The following is a 16,921-nucleotide window of genomic DNA, read 5'->3' on the forward strand; positions in this document are numbered from 1 at the left end:
CTAGCCTGGCCCTTGCACTAGCCTGTCCCTAGCGTGGCCCTAGCCATAGCCTGGCCCTAGCCTGGCCCTAGCCCTAGCCTGGCCCTAGCTTGTCCCTAGCCATAGCGTGGCCCTAGCCTGGCCCTAGTCCTAGCCTGGACCTAGCCTGGCCCTAGCCCTAGCCTGGCCCTAGCCTGGCCCTAGCCCTAGCCTGGCCTTAACCCTATCCTGGCCCTAGCCCTAGCCTGGCGTAGCCCTAGCCTGGCCCTAGCCCTAGCCTGGCCCTAGCCTGACCCTAGCCCTAGCCTGGCCCTAGCCTGACCCTAGCACCAGCAGGGCCCTAACACTAAACTGGCCTTCCCTAGCCTGGCTCTAGCCCTAGCCTGTCCTAGTACCAGCCTGGCACTAGCCCTAGCCTGGCCCTAGCCTGGCCCTAGCCCTAGCCTGGCCCAAGCCTGGCCCTAGCCCTAGCCTGGCCTTAACCCTATCTTGGCCCTAGCCCTAGCCTGGCGTAGCCCTAGCCTGGCCCTAGCCCTAGCCTGGCCCTAGGCCTAGCCTGGCCGAAGCCCTAGCCTGGAAGTAGCCTGGCCCTAGCCCTAGCCTGGCCATAGCCTGAGCCTAGCCCTAGCCTGGCCCTAGACTGACCCTAGCCCTAGCAGGTCCGTAGCCATAAACTGGCCTACCCTAGCCTGGCTCTAGCCCTAGCCTGGCCTAGTACCAGCCTGGCACTAGCCCTAGCATGGCCCTATCCCTAGACTGACCCTTGCCCTACCCTGGCCCTGGCCCTAACCTGGCCTAGCCCTAGCCTGGCCCTAGCCCTAGCCTGGCCCTAGCCCTAGCCTTGCCCTAGCCTGGACCTAGCCTTAGTCTGGCCCTAGCGTGGCCCTAACACTAGCCTTGCCCTAGGCTGGCCCTAACACTAGCCTGGCCCTAGCCTGTACCTAGCGCTAGCCTGGCCCTAGCCTGTCTCTAGCCCTAGCCTGGCCCTAGCCTGGCCCTAGCCCAAGCCTGGCTCTAGCCCTAAACTGGCCTACCCTAGCCTAGACCTAGCCCTAGCCTCGAACTAACCTTACCCTGGCATAGGCATACCCTGGCCCTAGCCTGGCCTAGCCCTAGCCTAGCCCTAGCCTGGCCCTAGCCCTAGCCTTTCCCTAGTCCTAGCCTGGCCCTAGCCTGGCCCTAGCCCAAGCCTGGCCGGAGTCTGGCCCTAGCTCTAGCCTGGCACTAGCCCTAGCCTGGCCGAGCCCTAGACTGGCCTAGCCCTAGCCTAGTCCTAGACTGGCCTAGCCCTAGCCTAGCCCTATCCTGGCCTAGCCCTAGCCAAGCCCTAGCCTAGTTAGCCATAGCCTAGCCCTAGCCTTGCCTAGCCCTAGCCTAGCCCTAGCCTGGCCTAGCACTAGCCTAGACCTAGTCTGGTCTAGCCCTAGCCTAGACCTAGCCGGCATTGCCCTAGCCCAGCCCTAGCCTGCCTAGCCCTAGCCTAGCCCTAGCCTGACCCTAGACTTAGCCTGGCCTAGCCCTAGCTTGGCCCTGGTCCTAGCCTGGCCTAGCCCTAGCCTGTCCCTAGCCCTAGCCTGGCCCTAGGACTAGCCTGGCCGTAGCCCTAGCCTGTCCCTAGCCTGGGCCTAGCCCTAGCCTGGACCTAGCGTAGCCCTAGCCCTAGCCTGGCCCTAGTCTGGCCCTAGCCCTAGCCTGGCCCTAGCCTGGCCGTAGCCCTAGCGTGTCCCTAGTCTGGCCCTAGCCTGGCCCTAGCCCTAGCCTGGCCCTAGCCTGGCCCTAGCCCTAGCCTGGCCCTAGCCTCGCCCTAGCCATAGCCTGGCCCTAGCCCTAGCCTTGCCCTAGCCCGGCCCTAGACCTAGCCTGGCCCTAGCCTGTGTCTAGCCCTAGCCTGGCCTAGCAGTAGCCTGGCACTAGCCCTAGCCTGGCCCTAGCCCTAGACTGGCTCTTGCCCTACCCTGTCCCTAGCCGTAGACTGTCCCTAGCCCTAGACTGGCCTAGCCCTAGCCTGGCCTAGCCCTAGCCTAGCACTAGCCTAGCCTAGCCCTAGCCTAGCCCTAGCCTGGTGGAGCCCTAGCCTGGCCCTAGCCCTAGCCTGGCCCTAGGCCTCTCCGGGCCGAAGCCCTTGCCTGGCCCTAGCCTGACCCTAGCCCTAGCCTGGCCCTAGCCTGGCCCTAGCCTGACCCTAGCACCAGCAGGGCCCTAGCCCTGAACTGGCCTACCCTAGCCTGGCTCTAGCCCTAGCCTGGCCAAGTACCAGCCTGGCACTAGCCCTAGCCTGGACCTAGCCTGGCCCTAGCCATAGCCTGGCCCTAGCCTGGCCCTAGCCCTAGCCTGGCCTTAACCCAATCCTGGCCCTAGCCCTAGCCTGGCGTAGCCCTAGCCTGGCCCTAGCCCTAGTCTGGGGTAGCCCTAGCCTGGCCCTAGGCCTAGCTTGGCCGAAGCCCTAGCCTGGCCCTAGCCTGGCCCTAGCCCTAGCCTGGCCATAGCCTGAGCCTAGCCCTAGCCTTGCCGTAGACTGACCCTAGCCCTAGCAGGGCCCTAGCCCTAAACTGGCCTACCCTAGCCTGGCCCTAGCCCTAGCTTGGCTCTAGCCTGACCCTAGCCCTAGCCGGGCCCTAGCTCTAAACTGGCCTACCCTACCCTGGCTCTACCCCTAACCTGGCCTAGCACTAGCCTGGCAGTAGCCCTATCCTGGCCCTAGCCCTAGACTGGCCCTTACCTTACCCTGGATCTAGCCCTAGCCTGGCCCTAGCCCTAGCCTGGCCCTAGCCTGGACCTAGCATTAGTCTGACCCTAGCGTGGCCCTAACAGTAGCCTTGCCCTAGGCTGGCCCCAACCCTAGCCTGGCCCTAGCCTGTCCCTAGCGCTAGCCTGGCACTAGCCTGTCTCTAGCCCTAGCCTGGCCCTAGCCCTAGCCTGGCTCTAGCCCTAAACTGGCGTACCCTAGCCTAGCCCTAGCCCTAGCCTCGACCTAACCTTAGCCTGGCATAGGCACACCCAGGCCCTAGCCTGTCCTAGCCCTAGCCTGGCCCTAGCATGGCCCTAGACCTAGCCTGGCCCTAGTCCTAGCCTGGCCCTAGCCTCGCCCTATCCCTAGCCTGGCCCTAGCCCTAGCCTGGCCCTAGCCCGGCCCTAGACCTAGCCTGGCCCTAGCATGGGTCTAGACCTAGCCTGGCATAGAAGTAGCCTGGCACTAGCTCTAGCCTGGTCCTAGCCCTAGACTGGCTCTTGCCCTACCCTGGCCCTAGCCCTAGACTGTCCCTAGCCCTAGACTGGCCTAGCCCTAGCCTAGACCTAGCCTGGCCTAGCCCTAGCCTAGACCTAGCCTGGCCTAGCCCTAGCCTAGACCTTGCCTGGCATAGCCCAAGCCTAGACTTAGCCAGATAGCCCTAGACTAGACACAGCCTTGGTGAGCCCTAGCCTAGAACTAGACTGGCACTAGCTCTAGCCTGGCCTAGACCTAGTCTGACCCTAGCCCTAGCCTGGCCTAGTCATAGCCTGGCCCTAGCCATAGCCTGGCCCTAGCCCTAGCCTGGCCCTAGCCTGTCCCTAGCCCTAGCCTGGCCCTAGCCTGGCCGTAGCCCTATCCTGGCCATAGCCTGGCCTAGCCCTAGGCTCACCCTAGCCCTAGCCTGGCATAGCCCTAGCCTGGCCGTAGCCCTAGCCTGGCCTAGCACTAGCCTGGCCCTAGCCCTAGCCTGACCTAGCCCTAGAATGGCCCTAGCCCTCGCCTGGCATAGCCCTAGCCTGGCCCTAGCCCTACCCTGGAAATAGCCCTAGCCTGGCCTAGCCCTAGGCTGCGTCTAGCCCTAGCCTGGCCGTAGCCCTAGCCTGGCCGTAGCCCTAGCCTGGCCTAGCCCTTGCCTGGCCTAGCCCTTGCCAGAACTAGCCCTAGCCTAGCCCTAGCCTGGCCTAGCCCTAGCCCTAGTCCAAGCCCTAGCCCTAGCCTAGACCTAGCCCTAGCCTGGCCTAGCCCTAGTCCTAGCCCTAGCCCTAGCCCTATCCTAGCACTAGCCCTAGCCTGGCCTCGCCCTAGGCTGCCCCTAGCCCTAGCCTTGCCTAGCCGAAGTCTGGCCCTTGCCCTAGCCTGACCCTATCCCTATCCTTGCCCTTGTCTGGCCTAGCCCTGGCCTGGCCCTAGCCCTATCCTGGCCTAGCCCTGACCTGGCTCTAGCCCTGGCGTTTCCCTAACCCTAGCCTGGCCCTTTCCCTAGCCTGGCCCTAGCCCTAGCCTGGCCCTAGCCCTAGCCTGGGCTAGCCCTATCCTGGCCCTAGCCCTAGCCTGGCCCTAGCCCTAGCCTGGCCGTAGTCCTAGCCCCTGCCTCGTCCTAGCCTGGCCCTCACCCGAGCCCCGGCCTAGCCCTAGCCTGGCCCTCGCCCTAGCCCCGGCCTAACCGTAGCCTGCCCCTCGCCCTAGCCCCGGCCTAGCCGTAGCCTGGCCCTAGCCCTAGCCCCGGCCTAGCCCTAGCCTGGCCCTAGCCCTAGCCCTGGCCTAGTGCTAGCCTGTCCCTAGCCCTGTCCTAGCGCTAGCCTAGGCTAGGCTAGTGCAGTGAGCTGAGATGGCGCCACTGCACTCCAGCCTGGGCGACAGAGCGAGACTGCGTCTCAAAAAAAAAAAAAAAAAAAAACAGCTGGAATCTACTGCACACAGGCAATGACTCTCAGACATGAAACTCATATTTAGATCTGTGCTATGTTTTGGGTTTTGTTTTTAAATATAATAATGTTTAAACAGATTAAGCCAAGTCTTAAAAATAACAGGCACATATTACATGAAAGAAATCAAGGAAATGTCTCGGGACGAAAAAAATCTTTGTGTTAAAATTCCTAAATGTCATTATAGTCATTATATGTTGTTCAAAAATAGCAATATTCTGATTAGTTATATGCTTGTTTGAAAATAAAATAATTTGGTAAATTTCCCATATATTTAGTCTAGTACTTAGTGTTAATATAAAAAGCTGGATTTGCCAGCAGAAGTTGTAATTACTTTTTTATGAAGTAAACACACATTATATCACTATCATTGCATGGAAGAGAAAGTGAACAAAAAAGATTAAGGAATAAAAAAAAGAATATCACTATCATATAACTACATACATTAACAAAGAGACAAACATTTCCCACTGGAGATTAGGAGTTCAGCAGAAGTCTCTGAAAATACTAAAAACTGAAACACAATTAATAATTGCTTTTTGTTTGTTTGTTTGCTTGTTTTTTAACTATGTAGCGAATTCTTCTGGTTAATAGTAAGCATCAAAAGAAGAGATCTTCCTGAGAGCAATTATTAAACAATTCCTCTTGACCCACACTTCCAAATTAAGTCTATAGTTCTGGAATATGAAATCATTTTCATTTTAAACATAGTTGATGGAAGGCAACTTTTAAACAGAAAACTGCAGTTTAAAGTTGTCTCAAACTTAGTAGCTACATTTGTAACAAGCAACCACCCACAGCCAGTTGTAAATACAGTCAATCATCAGTGACCATTGGCCTCTCTCACCAACCAATATCAATGTGGGCCACTTGCTTCGGAAAGACAGCCAATTAATCACAAACTCACTGCAATCCACAAGCCTGGGAGTGTTAACCAACCCACAGCAGCCTCACTCAGATAGCCATGTTTCTCCAGATGATGTTAACCCTCTTATGCCGCTGAGAGTCTGCCAATGCTTCAAGTCCGCTCCTCCCGCAACCCTAAGTAAGATCAACAGCTGCTCTGTCAGAATACAGAGTGCCTGATGAGCATAGCTCTCTTATAGAAAGCAACACATTCCAACTTGGTCTTTTAACTTCAAATACTGAAGGTTCATAATCAATTGGAAACAATTTTAAGTCCATTAAATTTACCACCCTTATATTTTAATTTTCTTTATAAATTACCAATGAACTATGTAATTCCTTTGATCCATTTTATCATAAGTAAAACTATCATGATTATTAGTAAAAGAATAAATAGTGAGTAACCACAATATTGAGCTTTTCTCTCTAAATGGAAAACTATTAATACAAAGAATGTAGCTTATTACAAAGAGCCAAAAAAATCCAAAAACGCATGTAATTTCCAGGCAAAAGTGTTAGAATGAACCCATGTGAAACCTTTTTTTTTTTTTTTTTTTTTTTTTTTTTACCTGAGAATCAATCTAATGTTTAAAACAATACACCAAAGGGTAAACTTCAGTTGCTCATTTAATAAATATTTATTGAGTAGCTACTTATTGCAAGTTAGGCCCTTTTCTAGGCACACAAACATCCTACTCATGGGAGTGAAATAAACAGAATAACCATAGATAGATTAGGCAAAATATACAGTGTTAAAGGAGAAAAACTAAAACAGGAAAATGAAATGTTTACAGGTTTGAGAGGAGGGATAGTGGGAATTCTAGGATGGCCAGAAAAGTCCTTACTGAGAAAGGGGCTTTTAAGTAAAGAACTGAAGGAATGGAAAAAGAAAGCCAGGAGGCTATCTGAGGAAAAGGCATCCCAGACACAGGGAACTGCCCAGTACAGAGGTGTGCCTGGGGTGTTTAAGCAACTGTGATAGATAACGAAGAGCAAGAAGTTTAGTGTAGCTGAAGCACAGCAAAGGGAATAAGAAACAGAAGTTTAAGTGAGAGAGAGAACAGGGCATATTGTGTGTTGCCTTCTAGGTATGAGGAGGAACCCTGCCACATACTCAGAGTGAAATGGGAGGCAATCAGATGGATCTGAGCAGAATGACATCATCTGACTTACGTTTTAAGTATGGCCACTGAGGTAAGGATTAATGAAAAGAGGTTTCTTTAAAAATAAAACAGACCAATTAACAGTCTATTACATGCATCTAGAGAGCAGATGGTGGTGGCTTGGAAATGGAAGATATGACTGGCTTCTGGATATATTCTTCAGGTAGTCCTGACAAGATCTGCTGACAGATTAGATGTGAGGTGTCAGAGAGAGAGGGGAGTCAATGACGACACCTTAGTTTCTAGCAGAGCAACTGCAAGAGTTGCCATTAATGCAAGTAGGAAAGACCATGTGAGGGGTAGGTATGAGAAAGAATATCGGTACCCCAATCTTGGACCTGGTAAGTTTGTGATACCCAACAGTTCGTGACCAATCAAACAGAGATGTCAAGTAGGCAGGTTGGTATAGAAGTCTGGAATTAAGGAGAGAGATCTAGGCTGGAGACACGCATTTGGAAATCATTAGCACACACAAGGTAGTAAAAGTCAGGAGAAAGAAGATTGAGGACTGAGTCCTGGGACATATCAGTCCTGGGACATATCAATGTGTAAAAGGTGGGATATGAGAAGAAAGCAAAACAGACTATGACAGATGGACTGGAAAGGCAGGAAGAAAAGCCAGGTGAGTGAGTGAGATCCTGAAAGCCAAGTGAAGACACTGTTATGGAGGAGAGAGTTTTCCATTGGGTCCAATATTGCTGACAGGTTAAATAAAATGAGGTCTAAGAAACAATGTCTAGATTTACAAATCAATGGTAAACTTGAGAACAACAATCTTGGAAGAGTGGTGGGAGTGAAAATTACTGGTATCAGCTCAAGAGTGAATGGACAAGAAATCTGAATCCATGAGTATATACCATTCTTTCAAGGCCAGCATACCTAGGGGCATGACTGTAGATGATCTAATTTTCTTCTTGTTTAGCTGTATTTTTCAATTCTTATATAACTATATACTATATTTTTACCCTTTAAAAGTTTTTTAAAATCATACCTATATGGCATTTTTGAAATGCCAGATGAAGGTATTAAATAAAAATTCATTAACTTATAAAACCAAAAGACCTCTTGAACATTTCTAGATTATATAAGCTGATTATCATTTTGCTCATGCTTATACATAAAGACCAAGGAAGACTAAAAGTTTCAGGAGAAGTATTTCTTGCTTGATAAAAATCATCTAACTCTAGAATATTTTATACTCATCAAATATACAAAGTAATAGTCAAAATACGGAATTCTATAACAAGAATAAAAGGGGACAAGTGCAGAAAATAATCTTATTTTGTAAATCAAATTTGTCTAAATTAGATGAAGCTACTGTTGAAAAATATGGTGTGTTTCCTACTGAAATGCATTATCTTTTAAAAGAAAGGATAATGGCATGCATGTAGGGTACCTTTAAAAAGAGGATTCACTGCATAACAGCACCTTGGTTTTAGCACAAGGATCAACAAATCGGTGCTTGTGGAGCAAATCCAGCCCACTGCCTGTTTTCATAAGGAAATTTCCTTGAAATGCAGCCACATTTATGCCCTCTATAATTCACAAGGCCTAAAATATTTACTAACTGGCTCTTTACAAAAGCAGCTGTCCAATTCTTGGTTCAGTAGAGCTAAGATCCTCTGTTGTATTTTAGTAAGTTTTACCCAGTATATTGAAAAGCTGACACGGAACATGAATCCCCATGTGCAATCCCTTGGCAATATTCAGATTAATTTGAGGATCTGGTATTTCAGCACTCACACATTGACAGCAAAAAACAAACATTTAATAACTAGAATTCTGTTGCTAACAAGGTACAGTGTCAATGTAGCATGTAGCTAGCTTCCTTTTGTAACTCAGCAGATATTATGAGAATTCCAACAAAACTGGCTTAAGATGTGTCATCAAACTAAAGGCTTTAAATAGACTTTAATTGTGAAATAATCAGTACACTCCTGGTCTAACAACTTCTTTTATTAAAATGAGTGCATGCTACATTATTTTCTGGGTATGACAATTGTACTATTTCCTTATTGCTAAGGATTTAGACTATCTCCAACTTCTTGATATTACAATGCTATAATAAATATCCTTATACATAAGTATATATGCAACATATATAAATATCCTTAACATAAATATATCATATATACTTAACATTATATATATTTAACCTATTAGCCTATTGTATGTTACATACTACATGTAATAAATGTCCTTAACACATATGTGTATGTGTTTACACAAGTCATATTTTCCTGTAGGATCTTGTCCCAAAAGTGAAGTTGTTAGGTTAAAGAAGTGACATATTTGAAATTTTGATACATGCTACTAAATTACCCTACAAAAAGGATTCATCAATTTCATTTAACAAGTGTATGAAAACGCCTTTTTCTTCACATTTGCCAATACTTCCGATTTTTTAAATAAAATATCAATATGATTGGAAAACATGGTGTCTCATTGTTAGTTTGCATTTTTCTGATAACCAAGGAAGGCTGAATATCCTAGTAGAAGTATAAAATCTGTTCATCATGAATATTAGCCCAAATTAGGATTCATTTCATAGCACATAATTGTCTCCTGTTTTTTGTTTTTGTTTATGTTTTCGCTTTTTTTTTTTGAAATGAAGTTTTACTCTTGTTGCCCAGGCTCGAGTGCAATGGCATGATCACAGCTCACCACAACCCCCGCCTCCCAGGTTCAAATGATTCTCTTGCCTCAGCCTCCTGAGTAACTGGGATTACAGGCATGCACCACTACACCTGGCTAATTTTGTATTTTTAGTAGAGATGGGGTTTATCCATGTTGGTCAGGCTGGTCTTGAACTCCTGACCTCAGGTGATTCACCCGCCTTGGCCTCCCAAATTGCTGGATTACAGGCGTGAGCCACCACGCTTGACCAATTGTCTCCTGTTAAACACTGCTGTAGGCTTACCTGTCATGCTCTCCATTTTCCTTCCTAGTAATCTGCTGATTTAGTCCATCATCATCATTGCCAACAGTAGTACCATCAGTTAGGGTTCCTGATAATTCTGTGCTATTACTTCTGTGCTTCTCCATTTCTTCTTCAACCTTGAGTGAGAGTTTGATGTTCAGGATGATTGTTATTGCTTTATTCAATACAAAGAACTTTTTTCTGTTTGCACTGATTTCATCACTTGACTCAGTTTAATTATAATTTTAGTCATTAAAATATTTGGTGCTTACTTTAATTTTATCACATCTGGAACTATCATCATATAATTATAATTATTATAATTTTATCATCAACATTTTTGTAAAGTCAGCTTCATTTCTGTTTCAATGAATGAGACAGAATTTTCCAAAATTTCAACCAGGGCCCTTCTTAATTTTGTGCTTTTATTCCCAACCACCCTTCACTATGTATTATGAATTTTTACCTCATTTGACTGGCACAAACATGAATAAGAAGATAAAGACACAAAGCATGTCTTCTTCTGTCTTTGCCACTTGACTTTCATATTAAACAGTCAGATTGAGAGGATACAACACTGTGGGGTTTCAGGAAAAGAAAGGAAGCTTTCCCTTTTCTGCACTAAGCTATTCTTTTCCCCCACTAACTTTTGTCTTTTTTTTTTTTTCTCATTTGAATCCTGGGATATCAAAAAGGTGAAGGTGCTTACTGAAATACAAGTCTGCCACAACACAAAAAGCTGAGTGAAACTGCTGAGCTAGGGTGGAATTCTGGAAATGAGATGCTTCCCAAATTTCACATTCAATAGCCATAAAAGTTTATAGCTGGAGGATATACAGTATAAGAATCTACTTTAGCTCACTCTCTATTAATAACTGGGCTAAAGTCAAAAAAGATTAAAATGATTGATCCAAAGCCCCTAAAGTGCCATTACCTAGCATTTTGTGGCACCAAAAGAGACAGTACAATTCCATAATGCTGAATCAGACAAATTCAGCAAATTAATCAGATAGGTTAAAAGTGTGACTTGGGTAAAATAATTTAATGCCTTAGCGGAGGGTGGGAGGCCTGCCCTAATCAATGTAGAAGACTCAGCTTTCTACTTTGGCATCATATACTAAGTGTTTGGCTGAGCATTTATGCTACTTACATGGAAAAAATATATATGCCAAAACTTACTGTACTTTATTAAGCAACATAACATAAAGGTCTGATCCAACAGAAACAGTGGAGAGTAGTTATATTAGCAAATATATTAAAGTGTATATACTTGTTGTTGAAAAATATTTAAAGTGGTCATGATGCAATTCTAAGTTCCAGCAGTTTGAGTTAAACAGATAAACCTGAAAAGCACAATAAACAGATTCATTGGCCAGGAATATTTGCTGCAGCTCTCAGGGCTGGATACTTTTTTTTTTCTTTTCTTTTCTTTTTTTTTTAGTAAGAGATGAGGTCTCACTATGTTGCCCAGGCTGGAATGCAGTAGCTATTCACAGGCATGATCCCACTACTGATCAGCACAGGAGTTACTTATGACCTGCTCCATTTCCGACCTGGGCTGGTTCACCCTTCCTTAGCAAATCTGGTGGTGCCCCGCTCCCAGGAGGTCACCATATTGATGCCGAACTTAGTGTGAACACCTGATCGGCATAGCACACTATGGCCCAGAATGCCTGGCCTCAAATGATCCTCCTGCCTTAGGCTCCCTAGTAGCTGAGACTACAGGTGTTTGCCACCACGCCTGCTAGATACATTTTTATATCTCTTCTTAGTCATTGCTTCCTTTCTACTGTATTCCCATCTTATTGTTAGACACAACTCATCTTTAAGTCGGTAAAAGGAAAAAGCCCTCAAGCTCATCACATTTCCTTTAGTGATTTTCTTGATGCCTCTCCTGGTTCTGAAGGTCACATGATATATGGCTACATGAGTTTCACAATCCATACGCCACTTGGAAGACTGACAGAGAGACTTAGGTCAATTAAGAAACAAAGATTATGAGAAAGTTTTCCTAAACTCCTATTACTTAGAAATCATCTGTTTCTACACACAATTACAGATTTAGACAACCAAACTGTATGCTTTTCATATGCTTTTCCTAAGTGGAAAATCAGAATGGACCAGATAATTGAGAGAAAAAACAAAGAGTGGCAGCAAGTAAAACCCTACCTCTTTATGAAGTTGAACATTTTCTTTCTTCAAAGCCAGGAACTCTTCTTCTAATGTGTTGACCTCATTCTTAAACTTTTGCATGTCTTGCCGTAATTCTTCATGTAGATATACTTCTGATGTTCTGTCAGAATCTGGTGGTAAAGAACTCAGATTTTCTAATTTAGGTTTCAGGCTTTTATAGTTATTTGTACTGCCACTGTCACTATTTTGGTTCATATTTTTTGTCATTTGCAAATCAAACTCTTGGTCTTCTTTCATTTCAACCGTAACCACTTCTGGGTTCCTTGCTTTCTTAGCGCTTGCATCATTATGAAAGTTCTTATCTGTACTAAAAATATGTCCAATGCCTGGTTTGTTATCATTGTCGCAGTCTAATTTATTTTCATGTAAATGAAGCTTAGAAGATGACTGGCAAACATGTTCTTGGGACCCAGAGTATGGATGATAGTATGGATGGATGATATTTTTGAGACTGGGTTCTTTTTGTTCAGGAAATGTCTCAAATACCACTGAGACAGATATTTCAGATGCATCTTCTTCCTCACAACCAGGTATGTTATTTGTCAAATTAAAGGGAATATCCTTTACATCTGTTCCTCTTGTAGAGTTATCAAGTAGTGGCTCTTCCTCAGGACAAGCCGGAATTTTGTATTTTTCATAAATTTCACCAAACCTCTGCTTTAACTCATTTATGATGAGTTTTAATTGGTTTTTCCACTCTAATTTGCCTTGTTCAATCCACATTTCCTCAGATTTTTGCACATGAGGAAGTACTCGATATATAGGTATATCCTCTCTATCACAATCCTTAGCCAATTCTGGTTCTTGAGACGTTTTCTGCAGATGCAAAAGTGGAAGATTAATTTGCTTGTTTTGTTTCTTGGGTGTCTTCTCTGTTGGGCCACATGTTTTAAAAATAGCTTTGTCCTTAAATAACAGGTATGAACAAAGAAAAATTCACAAATAATTAAAATGAAAATTTAACTGTTAAACTTCTTCATCTAGGTTTAGCTACTCCCAAATCACTGGCTTGTAACTAAGAAGTTAAAAACAATTGTCTTAGCTGAAAGGAGGAGAAAAATATGAACCAGCAAACTTAACTTTGTCACTGTTTGTTTGGAATAAACTTAATTCATTATGTGTTAAATCTACCAAAAATGAATTAGCAGATGATTTCTAGTGTTACAAAGGCTTCCTCACTTGGAAAGTGAGCCCCTACAGTACATGTAAGTACTACATATTACTACATGTAAGTACTATATATTACTACATGTAAGTTCTGTAGATTACTAACTGGAGGGTAGGCAATCTTCAAATTATTAGGAGCCCGAATCAACAGCAATCAGAAAGAAAAGCAAATTCTTAAATTTTAATTCAAATTATATACTGTAACATCATAGGGTTATATATCTAGACTACCTTCTTCAGTTCAGTTCTAATATATACTACGGTCCCCTAATAACACTAACTAAAACTTTTAAGATAATTCTTACTAAGTTTCTGCATCTAAAAAGTTAGAAATTTATTGTTTGTACCCTAACACCAAAGATCCCATCCTGCAAGGTATGATTCCCTTAATAGGCAGTTGGGTTGATTTCATAACCCCACTCTCACTGAATGTAGACCGTGAAGTCAATGAAAGGCCACATCTTTAACCTAGGCATTAGTAACTGGCAATATAAACTGCAAAATTTGAGCCACTGGCCATGATTACTCTTATACCATGAATCCAACTCAGTGGCCATCACTGTTAAATTGTTCATAATTTCTGTTGCTTAATAATATAAGTCAATAATTGACATTACCTTCTTTATCCCGTAAGAATATTCTAAGAATGGAAGAGCAAACAAAATTCTGGAATGTTTGCCTCTACTCCAAGGGTAAAGATTAACTATAAGTTATGATAGATTCTAACAATATTGTGTTTTATAACTAGTTTAAATGTATTTAAAATTAAATATTAAGTAAGGATCTATTGATTCTCAAAGGCTAGTCTGAGAGGTAATTTCATTTGGGCTAGCTTATATTATTAAAGCAAAGAAAAGAGTATTAAACCAGAAATTTAGATTTTAGTTTAAAAGTTTCCACACCTGTGGCTGCTTATTTTCGCACCCTTTAAGTCTTTCTTGCTCTTCCTCTGATGTCAGCTCCAAGTCTTGTTCTGCTGCAAAATCCAAACGTTCAGTTAAACTACTTAGAACAGTTAGATAAAAGACATAGTCTTTATAAAAATAGATTTTAAATTACATTTCATTTTATTTCATAAATTGAGAGTTTAAATGAAGCTTGATCTTTAGTGGAATACTTACTTCTTTAAGAAATACTTCTAATTCTCCAAAACTTCAACAAACCACGTTCTGGGAGACACTAGATGCCACCAGGTTAAAGAAATACAATCATGTTGAAGATTCACTCACAGATTCATCCACCCAACATCAATGAACAAAGCCATCACAAACAAAACAAAATTTTGGAATGCAGTAGCAATATTATCAGGCAATGCTGCATACTGTTCTCCACTTCATAATAGTACCTTATTAATGATTTCCAAAATGACTGTGGACACCTTTATTGGTGTACAACCTCTTCCTAACATCTGAAATGGTTCCCTGTATTATTCTGACAAACGTATTAATATTTTCATCTTTTAAAACAGACTGCTAAAAATAAACAAATAAAATACATAAAATAAAAAACAGACTGCTAGGTGAAGTTGACCCTCATCCTCATCTTTCCCCAGGTAAACAGGTATCTAGGTATCTCCTTCCTTAGGGCTGCCCTAGAACTTTACTGATTTTTCTACTGCATCTCCACCACCCGAACTGTCAATTATTGCTTTACATGTCTATTCCCTTTGCTCCTTGACTGTAGGGAACAATCTTGAAAATCATCTTTGTACAAAGAGTCATTATCTATTTTACTCAGCAATTATGTATTGAGTCTTGCTATGTGCTAGGCACTAGGATTTAAAGAGTGAAAAGAAAGCATGTCAGAGATGACTTTTCTAGAGATCCTGCCTGAGCTGAGGCTTAAAGAGTGAAAAGAAAGCATGTCAGAGATTACTTTTCTAGAGATCCTGCCTGAGCTGAGGCTTAAAGAGTGAGGCTAGCCTAATTAGAAGGGGTAGGGGACAGGAAAGAGTGAGAGCATGACAGGCAGCAACAAAAGGCAGAAAGAGGCCTGAAAGAGTGTATGTGTTTGCCTGCAGTCGAAGGATGGGTCAGCAGGACAGGACCAGCAGTTCAGTAAGGCCAGAGAAAGGGCACACGGGGGAAAGGGCTAAAGATGGAGAGCTGAGCAGAAGTCACATTATGAAAGCCTTATGTATAATTTTAAGGTGCTTGGACATTAATGTTCTCAAGAGTGGTCCCTGGTCTTATTTGCATTGGTGATAGAACACTGTCAATGCCAAAACCAACATCCCTAGCGAACACATTTATTAACGCAAGGTGGTAGCTCATGTCGACACAGCCAAGGAGATACTATGCAGCAAATTCTCAATAAGTCTCATTAATTACTGACTTGGAAAGTCAATTCTATAATACATAAAGTCATAGAAACGATAGGAAGTCACTTAATATTTGCTTTTGGAAGGTGTTTTTTTGTTTTTGTTTTTTGAGACGGAGTCTTCCTCTATTGCCCAGGTTGGAGTGCAGTGGCGCAATCTCGGCTCACTGCAACCTCCACCTTCTGGGTTCCAGCGATTCTCCTGCTTCAGCCTCCTGAGTAGCTGGGACTACAAGCATTCACCACCATGCCCAGCTAGTTTTTTTTTGTATTTTTAGTAGAGATGGGGTTTCACCATATTGGCCAGGCTGGTCTCGAACTACTGACCTCGTGATCCACCCACCTCGGCCTCCTAAAGTGCTGAGATTACAGGTGTGGGAAGGTGTCTTTTAAATTATAGTGCATATAGTTATAACTAACAGCTGTGAATTCAGAGCTGTAAAAATAAAGCAAAGAAACCACATTGTGTTTGAGTCAGCAATCTTTAGGTCTCTACTAAGTTATCCTAAATATAAGCCTATGTTAGTCCCTAAACGTACCTAGTCCCTATATTCTAAATATAATCCTACTTCCTAAAGAAAATCATGCTTTCCCCTAATTCTCTGTTATCTAGATGTTGCTTTGGGTAAAGGAAGAACACAAATATCCTGCCAAAAGGTATTCTGTTCAGTGCAAAAGGTGAGTAAACACAAAGCACATTTTACCAGAAAAAGTTTTTTTAAGTCAGAACTATAGTTCTATGCAGCCAAGCAGAGGCACTCTAGGACTGAATTCTCTATGCTTCTTTGTTACCTTCTTTGCTCTCTTTGTTTTCTGGTAGCTGTGATTGGCACAGGTCATGGAGAGTATCATTCCCTGAGAAAAGTACAACTCCAGTGTCCATCTTTTCTCGTTCTGTTAAGTTCATCTGTCCCAGTTCTTTGGTTGCTGACTGATTTTCAGGCATTGATGGTGATACAGATGGACTTTTATCATCAACTTTCAGATTCTTGGATCTCTGACAAGTCTCATCACTAAGGGTCAAATTAGTAGGATGCCAATCTGAAAAATCCAAAAATGAAGTTTTCATTTTTAGGATGTAAATAACACAATAATTTGACTAACTTGTATACATGCTTTCTTCACAGAAACAGTCCCACATCCTGCTCTCTCCCACAACACACTATGCATTCAGGCTTATTATATTTTACATGTCCTATGCTTACAATTCATTCAGGTAAGTTTAATTAACTATCATCTCTCACTTTTCTACATTTTTACTGTTTACTATTACTTACTTTTATTCACTCAGCAGTCTCTATTACATATTTTGCTTTCCATTAAGATTCTTCGTGGATATACATTTTTTAAAACAGAATTTATGTCTAACCATTTTAAGCTTAAATATACATGACAGCATTGTATGTATGTATTGTAGAGACACAGGATTTACAAAAACTCATAATAAATATACTTTTAAAACTATTTTAATTATAATGAGATGGTCTTTCCTCAATGCACCACTATCTTCAGAATTTCCTTTCAAATACTTGGATAAACTTCATACATTTATTTGCAAAATAAGAGCCGTAAGGGCTCTAACTGTTCCCATGTGAGAACAGGATTAGTCTAGGACCAC

General features: G+C 43.7%; 2 protein-coding genes across 2 annotated transcripts in view; one reads left to right on the top strand and one right to left on the bottom strand.

Moving 5' to 3' along the window:
- The window catches only part of LOC117978229 (coiled-coil domain-containing protein 144A-like), a 168,616-nt gene that overhangs the window by 65,858 nt on the left and 85,837 nt on the right, over positions 1–16,921 (top strand). Inside the window, exons 2-3 of the mRNA XM_063598612.1 lie at positions 6,630–6,735; positions 15,917–15,981. The gene's annotated coding sequence lies outside the window, so the exon portion shown is untranslated. The remainder of the gene's footprint in view (positions 1–6,629; positions 6,736–15,916; positions 15,982–16,921) is intronic.
- Positions 8,953–16,143, bottom strand: LOC117978231 (putative coiled-coil domain-containing protein 144B). The gene is made up of 3 exons (XM_055101828.2): positions 16,096–16,143; positions 11,794–12,633; positions 8,953–9,761 (listed from the first exon to the last, which is right to left on the bottom strand). Exons 1-3 carry the CDS (start codon positions 16,141–16,143, stop codon positions 9,621–9,623), a joined length of 1,029 nt encoding a protein of 342 aa, XP_054957803.2. The 3' UTR covers positions 8,953–9,620.

This window comes from Pan paniscus, chromosome 19 (genome assembly GCF_029289425.2).
Source record: "Pan paniscus chromosome 19, NHGRI_mPanPan1-v2.0_pri, whole genome shotgun sequence".
Lineage (NCBI taxonomy): Eukaryota > Metazoa > Chordata > Mammalia > Primates > Hominidae > Pan > Pan paniscus.

Excerpts from the sequence above, each read along its gene's own strand:
- LOC117978231 (XM_055101828.2), bottom strand. The coding sequence starts at position 16,143 with ATGACCTGTGCCAATCACAGCTACCAGAAAACAAAGAGAGCAAAGAAG. Across the intron at positions 12,634-16,095 it reads AAACAAAGAGAGCAAAGAAG|AAAACGTCTCAAGAACCAGA; the intron begins GTAACAAAGAAG and ends TTGCATCTGCAG. Across the intron at positions 9,762-11,793 it reads ATGTTCAACTTCATAAAGAG|GTTGAAGAAGAAATGGAGAA; the intron begins GTAGGGTTTTAC and ends CTCTCACTCAAG.